Consider the following 20,198-nt stretch of genomic DNA (forward strand, 5'->3'; position numbering starts at 1 on the left):
TGTTTCTCATGGTCTTCAAGTCTTTATGTGCCTTTTGGCAAACTCCAAGCAGGCTGTCATGTGTCTTTTACTGAGAAGTGGCTTCTGTCTGGCCACTCTACCAAGGCCTGATTGGTGGAGTGCTGCTGAGATGGTTGTCCTTGTGGAAGGTTCTCCCATCTCCACAGAGGTACTCTGGAGCTCTTTCAGAGTGACCGTCGGGTTCTTGGTCACCTCCCTGACCAAGGCCCTTCTCCCCCGATTGCTCAGTTTGGCCGGGTGGCCAGCTCTAGGAAGAGGCTTGGTGGTTCCAAACTACTTCCATTTAAGAATGATGGAGACCACTGTGTTCTTGGGGACCTTCAATGCTGCAGAAATGTTTTGGTATCCTTCCCCGGATCTGTGCCTCGACACAATCCTGTCTCGGAGCTCTACGGACAATTCCTTCAACCTCATGGCTTGGTTTCTGCTTTGACATACACTGTCAACTGTGGGACATTATATAGACAGGTGTGTGCCTTTCCAAATCATGTCCAATCAATTGAATTTACCACAGGTGGACTCCAATCAAGTTGTAGAAACATTTTAAGGATGATCAATGGAAACAGGATGCACCTGAGCTCAATTTCGAGTCTCATAGCGAAGGGTCAGAATACTTATGTAAATAAGGTATTTCTGTTGTTTTTATACATTTGCTAAAATTTATAAATACCTGTTTTTGCTTTGTCATTGTGAGATATTGTGTGTAGATTGATGAGGATTTTGGGGTATTTTATCCATTTTCGAATAAGGCTGTAACGTAACAAAATGTGGAAAAGGGGAAGGGGTCTAAATAATTTCCGAATACAGTACATATTCATTTAGATTGTTTACTAATGTTACTGTTACACAGCTTGCAGTAGACCAGTGACTGAGAAAAATCCCAAGTGTTTGGACACTTAGACTTGGTGTCCTCTCGTTGTTTGGTTGTTACTCATTCTATGGTTTTGTGTTGAACAGAGGAACATGAGGAGTCTGTGTACAACCTGTATATCTCTGAGGTGCGTAACTTCCGCATGCGTCTGGAGGCTCAGGAGGAGCACCTGATCCGACAGATCCGCACCCCACTGGACAGAGACGACCTGGAGCAGAGTATCCTGCGCATCACAGAGCAAGAGGTATCATTACTCTGTCATATTACAACTCACTAACCAGACTGTATCATTACTCTGTCATATTACAACTCACTATTCAGACTGTATCATTACTCTGTCATATTACAACTCACTAACCAGACTGTATCATTACTCTGTCATATTACAACTCACTATTCAGACTGTATCATTACTCTGTCATATTACAACTCACTATTCAGACTGTATCATTACTCTGTCATATTACAACTCACTATTCAGACTGTATCATTACTCTGTCATATTACAACTCACTATTCAGACTGTATCATTACTCTGTCATATTACAACTCACTAACCAGACTGTATCATTACTCTGTCATATTACAACTCACTAACCAGACTGTATCATTACTCTGTCATATTACAACTCACTATTCAGACTGTATCATTACTCTGTCATATTACAACTCACTATTCAGACTGTATCATTACTCTGTCATATTACAACTCACTATTCAGACTGTATCATTACTCTGTCATATTACAACTCACTATTCAGACTGTATCATTACTCTGTCATATTACAACTCACTATTCAGACTGTATCATTACTCTGTCATATTACAACTCACTATTCAGACTGTATCATTATTCTGTCATATTACAACTCACTAACCAGACTGTATCATTACTCTGTCATATTACAACTCACTATTCAGACTGTATCATTACTCTGTCATATTACAACTCACTATTCAGACTGTATCATTACTCTGTCATATTACAACTCACTATTCAGACTGTATCATTACTCTGTCATATTACAACTCACTATTCAGAATGTATCATTACTCTGTCATATTACAACTCACTATTCAGACTGTATCATTACTCTGTCATATTACAACTCACTATTCAGACTGTATCATTACTCTGTCATATTACAACTCACTATTCAGACTGTATCATTACTCTGTCATATTACAACTCACTATTCAGACTGTATCATTACTCTGTCATATTACAACTCACTATTCAGACTGTATCATTACTCTGTCATATTACAACTCACTATTCAGACTGTATCATTACTCTGTCATATTACAACTCACTATTCAGACTGTATCATTACTCTGTCATATTACAACTCACTAACCAGACTGTATCATTACTCTGTCATATTACAACTCACTATTCAGACTGTATCATTACTCTGTCATATTACAACTCACTATTCAGACTGTATCATTACTCTGTCATATTACAACTCACTATTCAGACTGTATCATTACTCTGTCATATTACAACTCACTATTCAGACTGTATCATTACTCTGTCATATTACAACTCACTATTCAGACTGTATCATTACTCTGTCATATTACAACTCACTATTCAGACTGTATCATTACTCTGTCATATTACAACTCACTATTCAGACTGTATCATTACTCTGTCATATTACAACTCACTATTCAGACTGTATCATTACTCTGTCATATTACAACTCACTATTCAGACTGTATCATTACTCTGTCATATTACAACTCACTATTCAGACTGTATCATTACTCTGTCATATTACAACTCACTATTCAGACTGTATCATTACTCTGTCATATTACAACTCACTAACCAGACTGTATCATTACTCTGTCATATTACAACTCACTAACCAGACTGTATCATTACTCTGTCATATTAAAACTCACTATTCAGACTGTATCATTACTCTGTCATATTACAACTCACTATTCAGAATGTATCATTACTCTGTCATATTACAACTCACTATTCAGACTGTATCATTACTCTGTCATATTACAACTCACTATTCAGAATGTATCTCTCTGTCTTACACATCTATTCATCATATTTTTTCAAGACATGGGTCAAATACATTATGTCAAATACATCTGTGCTTGATTTACTTTTCCAGGTACAATGAGACCAATAGAATAATATCACGAGTGTGAACTTCAAGACAAACCAAGTACACCTAAATTGTGAAGTGTTTAATGTACTGTACTGTATGTATTTGACCCAGGTGTGATCTATTCATATTGACTTAACTCCTCCAAATTCGTCCCTTGCAGAAGAAGAAGGCAGAGCTGGATCAGCTAATGGAAGATCTGGAGAACATGAAGGAGAAGTGTGAGACATTCCTCAGACAGGCCACGGCCTCTCCCTCTGTACCCGCCCTCTCCTCTGACCTCAACGTCCTCATCCAGAGCATGAGCCAGGTTTACTCCATGTCCTCCATCTACCTGGAGAAGTAAGTGGGCACAGACACTGTTATGGCCCTCCTCAGTACAGGGCTAGAATATCCTCAGCACATTCAAAATCAACAAGGCATTTGCAATTCGGTTTTATGGTCCCACTTTAAATGCAACTTTAAAGTCTTCATGAAGCCTTCATAAACCCTTTATAAGGACTTCATAGATGCACTGCAAAATGTTGATATAGATAACGTTACACTGTCTCTATGGTGTCTCTGCAGGCTGAAGACGGTGAGCTTGGTGGTGAGGCACAGCCAGAATGCAGAGGCTCTAGTGAAGCTCTTTGAGGCCAAACTTTCTGAGGAAGACGCTGTGAACTCTGACCTGAAGTCCATTGACACAGTCATCAGCACACTCAAGGTAAGCTCCCTCAGTAGTAGTTTAACATTTAAAATGGCAATATATCCTATTCAATCTTTTGGTTTTCTCTGTATGGTTGGCAAAATGATTGCTGGAGTTAAATTCTTATTTTGTGGAACCCAGTCCTCGAGAGCCACTATCATGCTATGATTGATGTTGAGCCATGTCTTTCCTCTACTTTATTTTAGCAATGGCGCTCAGAGATTGACGAACAGCGGGAGGTCTTCCATGACCTGGAGGATGGGCTGCAAAAGGCCCGTGGAATCAGTGACCACATGTTCAAGGCTCACAACGAGCGGGACTTTGACCTGGACTGGCACAAGGAGAAGGCTGACCAGCTGGGAGAGAGGTGGCACAATGTCCACACCCAAATTGACAGCAGGTTAGTGTTTTCAGGTCAACTCAAATGTTTAGGGACAGATTTAATTCCATACACCAGTAAAGAGTAGTGAGAAACACTTATTGTTCACTGTATGTGAATAAGCGGAATGTAAAATATGACCTTTTACGGATACTAAGGCAAGATACTCTTTATGATATCTGCTTCAGACTTCGGGACCTGGAGGGCATCAGTAAATCTCTGAAGTACTACAAAGACTCCTACAGCAGTCTAAATGACTGGGTCAGAGAGATGGAGACTGCTCAGCTCAAGACCCAGGAGAACCAGCCAGAGGACAGCAAGGCGCTTGCTGAGCTGCTCAACCAACAGAAGGTCCTTGTTGCAGAAATGGAACATAAGCAGAGCAGAATTGATGAATGCCAAAAGTACTCAGAGCAGTACTCATCTGGCGCTAAAGTAAGTTATCTCTGTAACAGTTTTGACCTGATATGATATGTCTGCATGAAGAGCACTTGAACACCAGCGTAATATTCCCTAATCTGTTGTCAGGATTATGAGCTACAGCTGATGACCTACAGAGCAATGGTTGACTCACAGCACAAGTCCCCGCTCAAGAGACGGAGGATGCAGAACTCAGCTGATGCCATCGTTCAGGAGGTTAGAATGGAACAGTAGTAAACTAGTTGCTGAGTGTGTTGTGTGTGCTAAAGAAAGTGACCCTTGTTTTCTGCCCCTACCTCAGTTCATGGACCTCCGAACTCGCTACACGGCCGTAGTAACCTCCATGACGCAGTATGTAAAGTTTGCCAGTGAGACGTTGAAGAGAACAGAAGGCGAAGAGGTAGGGGATTGGTGAATATTAGATTTACAATGCGCAAATCGCTGTGCATACTTTGAACTGCCTTTTTTCCCCCCTCACATTATTGTGTTAAGAGGGTTTGCTCCCAGCCATATTGAATTAACAGGACCCTCACCTTTAAAGCCATAAATATGACGCTTCAACTCAAAGGGTTTATTTCTCTTCACTGCTGTGTGTCATTCATTCAGCGCTGATGAATGTAGATGTTTTGCTTTGTTCAAGACAAATCATGCGATATGGTGTCATACGCAGCTGTAATGCTGATACAAAGAGCCATTCTTTTGTATCATTGCTGGTGATGGTGACTTCTCTTTGGAGGAAGAAGCTGTCTCCTCTCTCTCTCATTGAATCTGAAACATACTCTCGTGGTGGCATTTCTTTGGGACAATTAACAACACTGCAACAATCCTTACTTTGGTAAGCATGTTAGAATAACCATACCATAAACACAACTTTCACTTTATTTCAATGTTAAAGGAAAACTCCACCCAAAGACCCATCTTCATGTCAGCGATCAAGTTTTCAAGATATGTAACTTACAAAATACAAAAATGTTACACACTGCAACATGCATCATACAGGCCATATTTCTGTATTTTGAAAGTTACATATCTTGAAAACTTGATTGCTGACATGCAAAACATTTTGGGAATATATCAACAATGGACTAATGAAACAACTACCAAAACAGTGTTTTGAGTGGAGTTTTCCTTTTAAGTATGAGGTAGTGCATGACTTGTTCTTTTTTGCATTGTAGAATAGGAAAGAATCAGAAAAGACAGAGTACCTCACCTGGACAGAGAGCTGGGAGCTCCAAAAGGTAGCAGGGGAGGAGGTGATTGGACAGCTTCAGCAGCAGGTACAAGAACTGGAGACCTCATTGGCTGACAGAACAACCCAGTTGACCAGTCTACAGAGAGAGGTAAAGATGCAAAAAAGTACCATAGAGGACCTTACCCTCCAGAAGTCTAAGGCCGAGAATGAGGCTCAGCAGTACTGTGCAGAACTAGACATGGTTGTGAAGGGCAAAGCAGTCATTGAGCAAGAGTTAAGTAACGCACGACAGCTGGTCCAGCAGTCAGAGGCCAAACGGTCTACTCTTGAGGAGAGTCTTCGTATGCTGAAGATGAACATCGAGGAGAGCACCCTGGCCCGGAAGAAACTGGAGGACCACTTGAAGAGGAAGAACAGCGACGTCCAGGATCTTGAGGAGCACAATCGCACACTGCAGAGGATGCAACATTCCTCTTCCACCAACAGCATCCAGACGATCCATGTAGAGGTGGAGGCAGAAGTCCTGCAGCAGAAACAGGAGGAGCTGGCCATGGCGAGGAAAACAGCCGAGACCGAAATCAAGACGCTTAAGTCAGAGCTGAACTCTGTGCTGGTGCATAAAAAGATAGCAGAGGAGAAAGCGCAACAATTCAAAGAGCTTTTGGACGATGCCAATACCAGGTTGAAGAAACTTCAGCTGGACATGGAATCGGATAGAAGCAGCATGAGACAAAAGTCAGAGGAGCTCAGACAGGAATCTTCAGAGCTGAGAAAATCAATCCATGTCTTTCAAGAGCAAATCAAATCTCTCCAGAGGGATAAGTCTTTATTGGAACAGAAAACTATTTTCCACATGACAGAGGTTGAAGGCCTGAAAAAACAGTTAAAGCTCAACCAAGGAAAACTGCTCCAGAAGAACTCCAGGGAACAGGAGAGTAGTCACAAGATGCAATGTTTAGAGGAAGAGCTGGCCTCCAAACAGGCTGAGGCAGACCAGTTGATGTTCAAGATCAATGAACTGACGAGAATGAATGTGTCATTAGACAATGAGGTCATAAGTCTTAAGGTCAGTGTGGAGTCATTACAACGAGAAAAATCATTCTCTGAACAAAAGGTCAAATCATTGAAAAGTGAGAGTGAGAACTGGAAACAACAGCTTCAAAAAACCAAGGAAGAATCCAACATAAAGACAAGATCTGAACAGGATGTACAACTCAAATCTAAAAACCTGGAAGCAGAACTTCAGAAAGGTGGAATGGTGGTTGTGCAATTGCAGAAAAAAGTAGATGAGCTTAAGAAGGTCAACATGGAGATGGAAGTCAACAGGCAGAAGATGAGAGCTCAACTCGAGAAGATCACCATGGAAACTGAAATCAAAGACCAGCAAATCAACATATTAAAGTCTCAGGTGGATGGCACCAAATCTCAGGTGAAAGTCATTGAGGAGGAGCTGCTGAAGAAATCTCAGATGTCCCATGAGCTTCAGATCAAACTGAGGGACTACAACGAGGAGATGAAGAGAACAGCTGAACTCCAGCAGAAAAACAAAGCTATCAGCTTGAACCTCAACAACTACGAGAAGGAAATCATGAATCTGAAGTCTGAGCTTAGCTCTGTTGGCACTGAGAGGAATTTGGCCAATAAGAAAGTCCAAGAGCAAAAGGGTGAAGTGAATGATCTGAACATCAAACTGAAGAAGGCAATGGCAGAGCTGCAGAATGAGTCAAATGAGGGCCAGAGTTATCTGGCTAAAGTAAAGGCATTGGAGGGGGAGCTTTTGCAATGCAAGCAGAGTATGAAAGGAATCATTGGAAGTAATGAAATAATGACAGCAAATATGAAGCAGGAAATAATTGCCCTTCAAAAAGACAAGACAATGGCTGACCATAAACTGGTTACCTTGAAAGCAGAACTCGAGGAAATTAGGTCTGCCTTGAGAAGAACAAAAGATGAATTAATTAAAGTGACCCAGGAAGGGAAAATCAGCCAGTCTAAAGTCAAAGAGTTCGAGGCAGATCTTCAGAAGAGTAGGTTGACAATAAAAGAAATCACTGCCAGCTCTGACAAATCCTCATCAAGTTTCAAACAGGAAATCATTGTCCTTCAGAGGGAGAGAAGCGCAGCCCAAGAGAAAACCCTTTCGTTGGGGTCTGACCTCACCATGCTCAAGGGAAAGCTGGAAGAATCCCAAAAGGAGGTCAAGCAAAAGGAAACGGAACGTTCAGCCCTGCAGCTGAGGTCGCAGATGCTGGAAGACCAACTTGAGAACTGTAAGCGGATGGTGGAGGAAATGACAGTGAATATGAAGCAGGAAACTAGTGCCCTTCAAGAGGACAAGACAATGGCTCACCAAAAACTGGTTACCTTGGAAGCAGAACTTGAAGATATGAGTTCTGCCCTGAGAAGAACAAAAGAGGAATTAATTCAAGTGACCCAGGAAGTGAAAATCAGCCAGTCTAAAGTCAAAGAGTTTGATGCAGATCTTCAGAAGAGTAGGTTGATAATGAAAGAAATCACTGCCAGCTCTGACAAATCCTCATCAACATTCAAACAGGAAATCAATGTTCTTCAGAGGGAGAGAAGCGCAGCCCAAGAGAAAATCCTTTCGTTGGAATTTGACCTCACCATGCTCAAGGCAAAGTTTGAACAATCCCAAGAGGAGGTCAAGCGAAAGCAAACGGAAAGTTCAGCCCTGCTGCTGAAGTCTCAGAAGCTGGAAGACCAACTTAAGAACTGTAAGAGGATGTTGGAGGAAATTACAGTGAATATGAAGCAGGAAACTAGTGCCCTTCAAAAGGACAAGACAATAGCTGACCAGAAAATGGTTACCTTGGAAGCAGAACTTGAGGAGTTAAATTCTGCCCTGAGAAGAACAACCTATGAATTAATTAATGTGACCCAGGAAGGGAAAATCAGCCAGTCTAAAGTCAAAGAGTTCGAGGGAGATCTTCAGAAGAGTAGGTTGAAAATGAAAGAAATCACTGCCAGCTCTGACAAATCCTCATTAACTTTCAAACAGGAAATCATTATCCTTCAGAGGGAGAGAAGTGCAGCCCAAGAGAAAACCCTTTCGTTGGTGTCTGATCTCACCATGCTCAAGGCAAAGCTGGAACAAGCCCAACAGGAGAGCAAGCAAAAGCAAACGGAAAGTTCATCCCTCCAGCTGAGGTTCCAGAAGCTGGAAGACCAACTTGAGAACTGTCAGCAGATGCTGGAGGAAAAGACATTGAATATGAAGCAGGAAACTAGTGCCCTTCAAAAGGACAAGGCAATGGCTGACCAAAAACGGGTTACCTTGGAAGCAGAACTCGAGGAGAGGAATTCTGCCCTGAGAAGAACAAATGATGAATTAATTAAAGTGACCCAGGAAGGGAAAATCAGCCAGTCTAAAGTCAAAAAGTTTGAGGCAGATCTTCAGAAGAGTATGCTGACAATAAAAGAAATCACCGCCAGCTCTGACAAATCCTCATCAAGTTTCAAACAGGAAATCAATGTCCTTCAGAGGGAGAGAAGCGCAGCCCAAGAGAAAACCCTTTCGTTGGTGTCTGATCTCACCATGCTCAAGGCAAAGCTGGAACAAGCCCAACAGGAGAGCAAGCAAAAGCAAACGGAAAGTTCATCCCTCCAGCTGAGGTTCCAGAAGCTGGAAGACCAACTTGAGAACTGTCAGCAGATGCTGGAGGAAAAGACATTGAATATGAAGCAGGAAACTAGTGCCCTTCAAAAGGACAAGGCAATGGCTGACCAAAAACGGGTTACCTTGGAAGCAGAACTCGAGGAGAGGAATTCTGCCCTGAGAAGAACAAATGATGAATTAATTAAAGTGACCCAGGAAGGGAAAATCAGCCAGTCTAAAGTCAAAAAGTTTGAGGCAGATCTTCAGAAGAGTATGCTGACAATAAAAGAAATCACCGCCAGCTCTGACAAATCCTCATCAAGTTTCAAACAGGAAATCAATGTCCTTCAGAGGGAGAGAAGCGCAGCCCAAGAGAAAACCCTTTCGTTGGTGTCTGATCTCACCATGCTCAAGGCAAAGCTGGAACAAGCCCAACAGGAGAGCAAGCAAAAGCAAACGGAAAGTTCATCCCTCCATCTGAGGTTCCAGAAGCTGGAAGACCAACTTGAGAACTGTCAGCAGATGCTGGAGGAAAAGACAGTGAATATGAAGCAGGAATCTAGTGCCCTTCAAAAGGACAAGGCAATGGCTGACCAAAAACGGGTTACCTTGGAAGCAGAACTCGAGGAGAGGAATTCTGCCCTGAGAAGAACAAATGATGAATTAATTAAAGTGACCCAGGAAGGGAAAATCAGCCAGTCTAAAGTCAAAAAGTTTGAGGCAGATCTTCAGAAGAGTATGCTGACAATAAAAGAAATCACCGCCAGCTCTGACAAATCCTCATCAAGTTTCAAACAGGAAATCAATGTCCTTCAGAGGGAGAGAAGCGCAGCCCAAGAGAAAACCCTTTCGTTGGTGTCTGATCTCACCATGCTCAAGGCAAAGCTGGAACAAGCCCAACAGGAGATCAAGCAAAAGCAAACGGAAAGTTCATCCCTCCAGCTGAGGTTCCAGAAGCTGGAAGACCAACTTGAGAACTGTCAGCAGATGCTGGAGGAAAAGACAGTGAATATGAAGCAGGAAACTAGTGCCCTTCAAAAGGACAAGGCAATGGCTGACCAAAAACGGGTTACCTTGGAAGCAGAACTCAAGGAAAGGAATTCTGCCCTGAGAAGAACAAATGATGAATTAATTAAAGTGACCCAGGAAGGGAAAATCAGCCAGTCTAAAGTCAAAAAGTTTGAGGTAGATCTTCAGAAGAGTATGCTGACAATAAAAGAAATCACCGCCAGCTCTGACAAATCCTCATCAAGTTTCAAACAGGAAATCAATGTTCTTCAGAGGGAGAGAAGCGCAGCCCAAGAGAAAACCCTTTCGTTGGCATCTGACCTCACCATGCTCAAGGGAAAGCTGGAGGAAGCCGAAAAGGAGGTCAAGCGAAAGCAAACGGAAAGTTCAGCCCTGCGGCTGAAGTCCCAGAAGCTGGAAGATCAACTTGAGAACTGCCAGCGGATGCTGGAGGAAAAGACAGTGAATGTGACGCAGGAAACCAGTGCCCTTCAAAAGGACAAGACAATGGCTCACCAAAAACTGGTTACCTTGGAAGCAGAACTTGAGGAGTTAAATTCTGCCCTGAGAAAAACAAACTATGAATTAATGAAAGTGACCCAGGAAGGGAAAATCAGCCAGTCTAAAGTCAAAGAGTTCGAGGCAGATATTCAGAAGAGTAGGTTGAAAATGAAAGAAATGACTGCCAGCTCTGACAAATCCTCATCAAGTTTTAAACAGGAAATCACTGTCCTTCAGAGGGAGAGAAGCGCAGCCCAAGAGAGAACCCTTTCGTTGGCATCTGACCTCACCATGCTCCAGGGAAAGCTGGAACAAGCCCAAAAGGAGGTCAAGCAAAAGCAAACGGAAAGTTCAGCATTCCAGCTGAGGTCCCAGAAGCTAGAGCACGAACTTGAGAACTGTAAGCAGATGCTGGAGGAAAAGACAGTGAATATGAAGCAGGAAACTAGTGCCCTTCAAAAGGACAAGGCAATGGCTCACCAAAAACGGGTTACCTTGGAAGCAGAACTTGAGGAGAGGAATTCTGCCCTGAGAAGAACAAAAGATGAAGTAATTAAAGTGACCCAGGAAGGGAAAATCAGCCAGTCTAAAATCAAAAAGTGTGAAGCAGACCTTCAGAAGAGTATGTTGAAAATGAAAGAAATGACTGCCAGCTCTGACAAATCCTCATCAACTTTCAAACAGGAAATCAATGTCCTTCAGATGGAGAGAAGCGCAGCCCAAGAGAAAACCCTTTCGTTGGCGTCTGACCTCACCATGCTGAAAGGAAAGCTGGAAGAAGCCGAAGAGGAGATCAAGCGAAAGCAAACAGAAAGTTCAGCCCTGCTGCTGAAGTCCCAGAAACTGGAAGACCAACTTGAGAACTGTCAGCGGATACTGGAGGAAAAGACAGTGAATATGAAGCAGGAAACCAGTGCCCTTCATAAGGACAAGACAATGGCTGACCAAAAACTGGTTTCTTTGGTAGCAGAACTCAAGGAGATGAGTTCTGCCCTGAGAAGAACAAAAGATGAATTAATTAAAGTGACCCATGAAGGGAAAATCAGCCAGTCTAAAGTCAAAGAGTTTGAGGCAGATCTTCAGAAGAGTAGATTGAAAATGAAAGAAATCACTGCCAGCTCTGACAAATCTTCATTAAGTTTCAAACAGGAAATCATTGTCCTTCAGAGGGAGAGAAGCACAGCCCAAGAGAAAACCCTTTCATTAGCATCTGACCTCACCATGCTCAAGGGAAAGCTGGAAGAAGCCGAAGAGGAGGTCAAGCGAAAGCAAACGGAAAGTTCAGCCCTGCAGCTGAGGTCCCAGAAGCTGGAAGATCAACTTGAGAACTGTCAGCGCATGCTGGAGGAAAAGACCGTGAATGTGACGCAGGAAACTAGTGCCCTTCAACAGGACAAGACAATGGCTCACCAAAAACTGGTTTCTTTGGTAGCAGAACTCAAGGAGATGAGTTCTGCCCTGAGAAAAACAAAAGATGAATTAATTAAAGTGACCCATGAAGGGAAAATCAGCCAGTCTAAAGTCAAAGAGTTTGAGGCAGATCTTCAGAAGAGTAAGTTGAAAGTGAAAGAAATCACTGCCAGCTCTGACAAATCCTCATTAAGTTTCAAACAGGAAATAAATGTTCTTCAGAGGGAGAGAAGCACAGCCCAAGAGAAAACCCTTTCAATGGCATCTGACCTCACCATGCTCAAGGGAAAGCTGGAGGAAGCCGAAGAGGAGGTAAAGCGAAAGCAAATGGAAAGTTCAGCACTCCAGCTGAGGTCCCAAAAGCTGGAAGATCAACTTGAGAACTGTCAGCGGATGCTGGAGGAAAAGACAGTGAATGTGAAGCAGGAAACTAGTGCCCTTCAAAAGGACAAGACAATGGCTCACCAAAAACTGGTTACTTTGGTAGCAGAACTCAAGGAGATGAGTTCTGCCCTAAGAAGAACAAAAGATGAATTAATTAAAGTGACCCAAGAAGGGAAATTCAGCCAGTCTAAAGTCAAAGAGTTCGAGGCAGATCTTCAGAAGAGTAGGTTGAAAATGAAAGAAATCACTGCCAGCTCTGACAAATCCTCATCAACTTTCAAACAGGAAATCATTATCCTTCAGAGGGAGAGAAGCGCAGCCCAAGAGAAAACCCTTTCATTGTCGTCTGACCTCACCATGCTTAAAGGAAAGCTGGAAGAAGCCGAAGAGGAGGTAAAGCGAAAGCAAACGGAAAGTTCAGCACTCCAGCTGAGGTCCCAGAAGCTGGAAGATCAACTTGAGAACTGTCAGCGGATGCTGGAGGAAAAGACAGTGAATGTGACGCAGGAAACTAGTGCCCTTCAAAAGGACAAGACAATGGCTCACCAAAAACTGGTTTCTTTGGGAGCTGAACTCAAGGAGATGAGTTCTGCCCTGAGAAAAACAAAAGATGAATTAATTAAAGTGACCCAGGAAGGGAAATTCAGCCAGTCTAAAGTCAAAGAGTTCGAGGCAGATCTTCAGAAGAGTAGGTTGAAAGTTAAAGAAATCACTGCCAGCTCTGACAAATCCTCATTAACGTTCAAACAGGAAATCATTGTCCTTCAGAGGGAGAGAAGCGCAGCCCAAGAGAAAACCCTTTCATTGGCATCTGACCTCACCATGCTGAAAGGAAAGCTGGATCAAGCCCAAAAGGAGGTCAAGCGAAAGCAAACGGAAAGTTTAGCGCTGCAGCTGAAGTCCCAGAAGCTGGAAGACCAACTTGAGAACTGTCAGCGGCTGCTGGAGGATAATACTCTGAATGTGAAGCAGGAAACTAGTGCCCTTCAAAAGCACCAGACAGTAGCTGCACAAAAACTGGTTACCTTGGAAGCAGAACTCGAAGAGAGGAATTCTGCCCTGAGAAGAACAAAAGATGAATTAATTAAAGTGACCCAGGAAGGGAAAATCAGCCAGTCTAAAGTCAAAGAGTTTGAAGCAGATCTTCAGAAGAGTAGGTTGAAAATGAAAGAAATGACTGCCAGCTCTGACAAATCCTCATTAACTTTCAAACAGGAAATTACTGTCCTTCAGAGGGAGAGAAGCGCAGCCCAAGAGAAAACCCTTTCATTGGCATCTGATCTCACCATGCTCAAAGGAAAGCTGTATCAAGCTCAAAAGGAGGTCAAGCAAAAGCAAACAGAATGTTCAGCGCTGCAGCTGAAGTCCCAGAAGCTGGAAGACGAACTTGAGAACTGTCAGCAGATGTTGGAGGAAATGACAGTGAATATGAAGCAGGAAACTAGTGCCCTTCAACAGGACAAGATAATTGCTGACCAAAAACTTGTTACCTTGGAAGCAGAACTCGAAGAGAGGATTTCTGTCTTGAGAAGAACAAAAGATGAATTAATTAAAGTGACCCAGGAAGGGAAAATCAGCCAGTCTAAAGTCAAAGAGTTCGAGGCAGATATTCAGAAGAGTAGATTGAAAATAAAAGAAATCACCGCCAGCTCTGACAAATCTTCATCAAGTTTCAAACAGGAAATCATTGTCCTTCAGAGGGAGAGAAGCGCAGCCAAAGAGAAAACCCTTTCGTTGGCATCTGACCTCACCATTCTCAAGGGAAAGCTGGAACAAGCCCAAAAGGAGGTAAAGCGAAAACAAACAGAAAGTTCAGCCCTGCTGCTGAAGTCCCAGAAGCTGGAAGACCAACTTGAGAACTGTAAGGGGATGCTGGAGGACTTGAAAAGCAAACTTGAACTGCAAAAGCAGGGATATGAGAGACAGCTGCAGTTAGTGCAGATGGAAACGAGTCAAATGCATGCATTACAGGAGTCTCATATCAAACTGGAATTGGAGCAGAAATCCAGAGAACCTTCACACAGTACAGAATTAGCAGAGAATAACACCAAGTTTTTCCAGCAAGAAATTACACAGTTGAAAACATTAAATGAGAGCATTTTAAAGTTAAAGCAGGATGATCTACAACAAATAAATGAGCTACGTATTAAAATGGATCAAGTGAAAAATGAGAGAACTACTATTAGCCATGACCTGATGAAAGCAAAATCTCAAATTGCTCAGTTAGAAACAGAGAAAATGCAACTTAACTCTAGCATTACTCAGCTGGAAAAAATTCATAAGGAAAACTCAAAAGAGGTCACAAAGCTCAAACACATGTTGACAGACAGTGAGCAGAAACTAAGAGTAAAGGAAAAGGAAGCAAGATCCCTCAACGAGCAGGTTGTTTCCTATGGCAAGGAGGTCAGAGGTCTTCAGGAAAAGGTCTTGAAGCTGGAGGTCACGATTAAGACTGAATGTAGGACTCTAAAGGAAGTGGAGACTACAAGTCAAACCAAAACATTCAATGAGAGCACTTTGAAATTAAAGCAGGAAGCTCAACAACAATTAGACAAGGTTTGTATTAAAATGGAGCAAGTGCAAAATGAGAGAACCACTATTAGCCATGACCTGCTGAAAGCAAAATCTCAAATTGCTCAATTAGATAAAGCGAAAATGCAGCTTAACTCTAGCATTACTCAGCTGCAAAACATTCATAAGGAAAATTCAAAAGAGATCACAAAGCTCAAACAAATGTTGACAGACAGTGAGCAGAAACTAGGAATAAAGGAAAAGGAAGCAAGATCCCTCAACGAGCAGGTTGTTTCCTATGGCAAGGAGGTCAGAGGTCTTCAGGAAAAGGTCTTGAAGCTGGAGGTCACGATTAAGACTGAATGTAGGACTCTAAAGGAAGTGGAGACTACAAGTCATACCTATCATAAGTGTGACAAAGGCAATGAGGTTACCAAACTGAAGACTGAGCTTTTGTTAACACAGAAAATGGTGTCATCATATGAAGAGGCAAACCGCAATCTGGAGGAGGAGCTTATCAAAATAAAAGTGTCCTCAGAGGTATATATCCATGACTATAATATATATTTTTTTTACATTCATCTAAAACGTGCATAGTATTTGTAGAAAATAAACAAGACACAATTGAAATGCATATTTGTATGACAAATTAATAATAATAATAATAATATTTCATTTGTTGAGCTCATTTCCTTCACTCAATAAGCAAGGATAAATGATCTCAAGGTATTTTCTATATGTAATGATTATTCACATCTTATGCCAACAGATAGCAACAGCGGAGAAAGACAAAGTACTGGAAAAACTGCAAAGAGTGAAGAGAGGCAAAATGGAAATTGTCAGCAATCAAAGCAGTTTACAGAATCAAACAATTACGAAAACAAATTATTCTACTGTGCAGACTACAACAGTCCAGCAAAAACAGTCTCAGAATTTGATTGCTAAGAACCAAAGTCAAAAAACGGAAGCGATGGCAATAACAAAAAAGTTAGTGTCTCTGGATGGTCAGGCAGGGATAAGTCCAAGTGTTACAAGCATCACTAACACAAGCTCATATAATGTCAAAGACATGTCATCCAATGCATCTCATTTTGCCTCTATGTCAAAAGAAAGTAGTTTGAAGCAGAGTGAGACAACAACCCGTCCTTTTTCCCCAAAGCTCCAAGGACACAGAGGCAGTATCAGTATCAGGAAGTTGATCAAAACAAAGTTTTTGGATAGAGAAACCTTGCAGAAATTAGAAACTGGCCTTGTCACATTAGAAGAGGTCCAATCATCACTCGTTCAGTTCATCGGCAAACCCACTGCTATTGCCGGAATCTACTTGGAGTCGAGCAAGAAAAAGATATCCTTCTTGGAGGCTGCAGAGAAAGGCCTTTTAGCTAAGACATATGCTATTGAGTATATGGAGGCACAGGCTGCAACTGGCTGTGTTATAGATCCTTTAACTGGACAAACTCTCTCAGTTCAAGCTGCTCTGGAGAACGGCGTTGTTGGGTTAGATCTGAAAGACAAACTGATGGATGCTGAAAAAGCAGTCACTGGTTATGTCCATGGCAGTAAAACATTGTCTGTATTTCAGGCCATGGAGGAAAGGATTGTTGACAGGCTCAAAGGAAAGAAGATCATTGAGGCCCAGATAGCCACTGGAGGATTAGTTCACCCAGTGATTGGTGTTAGGGTGCCCCTTAACATGGCTGTTGATCAGGGTCTCTTGAACAAAGCTACCCTACAGAGTCTGTACGACCCAGTCAGCAACCCCAAAGGCTTCCACAAACCTGATTCAGGACAGAAGGCCTACTACTGTGAACTGCTGAAAACTTGTTTGTATGACACAGATGGTGGTGTCTATCTCCTGCCTTTTGGCGAGAAGAATCTCTCCAGTTTTTCCTTCTCCAGTTGTCACAGAGTATCAGTCATCAACAGTGCTTCTGGTATGGAAATGTCCACATACCAAGCCTTTAAGGGCAACCACATCGATAAGTTGACCTACCTGTTTCTGTCTCAGCAGGACAGTGAATGGCAGGAAAAGTCCACTGTCGATGTCAACGAAAGCCCTTTACACGTCATCACAGATCTCAAAAGTGGACGGCAGCTTTGCATCGAAACTGCCTTAGATCTGAAGTTCCTTGAAATTACAGAACTGGTAAGTTATCGGAGTGGGCTCATCAGCGTCTATGAGCTGGCAGACCTTATCCTTTCAAGAATGGTAGTTGTTCCGGACGCTAACAGCCCGTTGGCTGGTCTGTGGGATGTCACTCAGAAGAGAAGGGTGACCATTCTCCAGGGACATCAGCAGGGCCTTATCGATAGACTCACTGCACTGAGGCTGCTGGAGGCCCAGGCTTGCACCGGGGGCATCTGTGACCCTGCTTCTGGGGAGAAAGCCACAGTCACCGAGGCTCTACGTAGAGGTCTCCTAGACGAGACGTTTGCCCGCCAGCTCCAACAGTGTGAGCAAGCCTACTATGGCATCATCCATCCCCAGACAGCAAAGACCTTGAGTGTAGCTCAGGCCATTCAGGAGAACCTGTTCCCCAAAGACGTGGGCCTTCGATGCCTGGAATTCCAGCTCCTGACTGGAGGACTGATTAACCCAGAGACTCATGATAGAATCTCACTGGATGAGGCTGTTCAGAGTTTCCTGGTTGACAAAGCCATTGCCTCATTCCTGAAAGATGAGAAGTCTTACCCCAAAAGCCTCACCTGCCCAAAGACGAAGAGGAAAATCTCATTCATGGATGCCCTGGAAAAGGGTGTCTATGACGGCCACACCGGGCTCAGACTACTGGAGACGACAAAGGTTCTTAGTGTTGGGGCTAAGTCGTCTTTCCAATATTTATGGACCTATCGTCACATTTGAGTGAACAGTATTTGGTTCTCCATGGCTTGTAAATAGGGAAAACAGAATATTTGATTGACACAGCAAAGAATGACTCAATCAAGTTCTTGGACTGAAATGTTCTACACTTAAAATAAGAAATAATTAATTACGTGTGAATTTTATTTGACTTGGAATTATATGAATGTTAATTAAATTATGAATATGGAGTTCATTAAATCAGGGATGAATTATTCTTTTAGCATGATGTGTAAAGTCAATGATAAACAATTACAGTTTTTTTATCGCCAACTGTCATAACATGTAAACATCATGCTCCACATGGCAATAAACTTCATAAATCAAACACTGATTTGTATGTTGTGAGCTTAAACTGTTCATTGTCCAAATAGAGGTCAGAAATATGGCTGGGGGTCTCCTTAGAGGTTTATCTGTTGTTGAATGTCTGCATAACCCCATTTTCTGATTTAAAAACTCTGATCCTAACCGCCTTTTTGAAATTCTTTCCTCAAATCCTAGAGATCTGTTGATGAGGAGAAGAAAGAGCATGGTGATAAAGTTAGCAAGCTGTTAGGTTGGATGTCCAGTGTGAAACCTGGCCAGAGCAAAGATGGTAAAGCCAGCACAGAGGCCTCTAGTAAGCCCCAGGTAAATACTGTGTGCAAACATGCATTGACTGTTACTTTACGCTTTAATTTCCTGTATATTTGTTATATGCATATTGTCATTGTATACAGTATATCATTATGCCCACAATTATGTGTGTATAACCTGTCATGCAAAAATAGCATTTTATATTCCGATGGTCGTGCTCAATTTCAAGAATATGCAATAAATTCAAAAAGTCGCACAACCTTTCACTGTTACTGTATGTGCATAGTTCTAATAAAGACAATGCTTTTGATACTCTCTAATTATTTCTTTACCCTATTACAAATATGTGATATAAGTTTGGGTCAATCCCTTACATCTGAATATGAGCAGAAAATGATTTCCCCCAAGTTTGAATCATTAGCCCATGGTCTCTGTCGTCCTATTGACTCCTCAGGGCTTTTGTAATTATACCCATAACTCACGATATAAACAAAGATGACACAGTTACATAAGCATTCTAGTATTTCAATATTACTTGATTATAAATACCCCCTACTCCTGGAACATGTTATTCTCCTTAATATGCAAGGACTGAACATTTTGCACCATTAACACTTTTTATATGGATTAAAATGAAAAGCCATTTTTCTGCATACAATTATTAAATGGGCTTTACATTGAAAAGCATTACATTGTGGATGCACAGTTTCTCTTAGAAAATGATCTTATGATCAGGGTGAGTTTTTCATGAACATTTGACCTGCGAGGAGAAAGTCTGCGCCCCAGTCGGACTTGCTTTGACCTGGTTTCTCCTGGTCAGGTTCACGTCGTCAGGAAAAACTCTAGGCACTAGTTATTTTAAGTGATTACTATATGATAAGAAAAACAAACCAAAGAAATATTTTTGTGCAAATCAAATGAATGAAAATCAGGAACTGGATATCTGAGTTTAGAATATAGCACAAACCCAAACCTGACTTTTTGTGAAAAGTCAGTGTATATTATTGTGACAAATATGATGCTACAAAGTGGCATATCGAGTGATCAGAATAAGCAGTAAGATGTATATACATGTATAAGGTATACCCATTGTTATTTCAGGTTTCAATGGAAGAAATTGTAACAAAGAAGGAGTAAATTGCAGAAGCACTGAGGACTCCCTAGCTCGCCTAGCAATGATCTCTGATTCAATTGTTATTTCAGGTTTCAATGGAAGAAATTGTAACAAAGAAGGAGCAAATTGCAGAAGCACTGAGGACGACACAGCTGATGCTAACTAAACACAGTGACAAGTGAGTTGAATTATCATAACATATATTGGTGAGGTTTTTAAGGCTGACTTTTGTTCATGTCTCTCTGCACCTTAAATTATTTAAATTATATTTTGTATGCCTTAAATTATTTAATGATATGATTATGATAATAGAACTAAAATGCCTCTGATGTCCTGAGTTGCAGAATGACTGAGGATGAGAAGCAGGAAGCCAAGGAGCAGCTGAAATCCCTCCACCAGGCCTACAGTGATCTCTCCCAGCAGTGTTCTGATCAGACGCCATCTACCGAGCAGGTTAGATACTGGACTTAATCTCTGAACCACTGGATGGGAGTTTACAGTGTGGTGTGAGA

The 20,198-nt window shown here is 42.0% G+C and overlaps 1 protein-coding gene across 14 annotated transcripts in view; it reads left to right on the plus strand.

Moving 5' to 3' along the window:
- LOC139571118 (dystonin-like) overlaps nt 1-20,198 on the plus strand; it is a 187,182-nt gene that overhangs the window by 89,791 nt on the left and 77,193 nt on the right. For all 14 annotated transcript variants that reach the window (XM_071393687.1, XM_071393688.1, XM_071393691.1 and 11 more), the window contains 10 exons: nt 979-1,136; nt 3,191-3,369; nt 3,595-3,733; nt 3,922-4,115; nt 4,283-4,529; nt 4,623-4,730; nt 4,816-4,914; nt 18,498-18,626; nt 19,776-19,864; nt 20,031-20,139. In XM_071393687.1, coding sequence (XP_071249788.1) covers nt 979-1,136; nt 3,191-3,369; nt 3,595-3,733; nt 3,922-4,115; nt 4,283-4,529; nt 4,623-4,730; nt 4,816-4,914; nt 18,498-18,626; nt 19,776-19,864; nt 20,031-20,139 — 1,451 coding nt within the window. The remainder of the gene's footprint in view (nt 1-978; nt 1,137-3,190; nt 3,370-3,594; nt 3,734-3,921; nt 4,116-4,282; nt 4,530-4,622; nt 4,731-4,815; nt 4,915-18,497; nt 18,627-19,775; nt 19,865-20,030; nt 20,140-20,198) is intronic.

The sequence above is a fragment of the Salvelinus alpinus genome, chromosome 3 (assembly GCF_045679555.1).
Source record: "Salvelinus alpinus chromosome 3, SLU_Salpinus.1, whole genome shotgun sequence".
NCBI classification, from domain to species: Eukaryota; Metazoa; Chordata; class Actinopteri; order Salmoniformes; family Salmonidae; genus Salvelinus; species Salvelinus alpinus.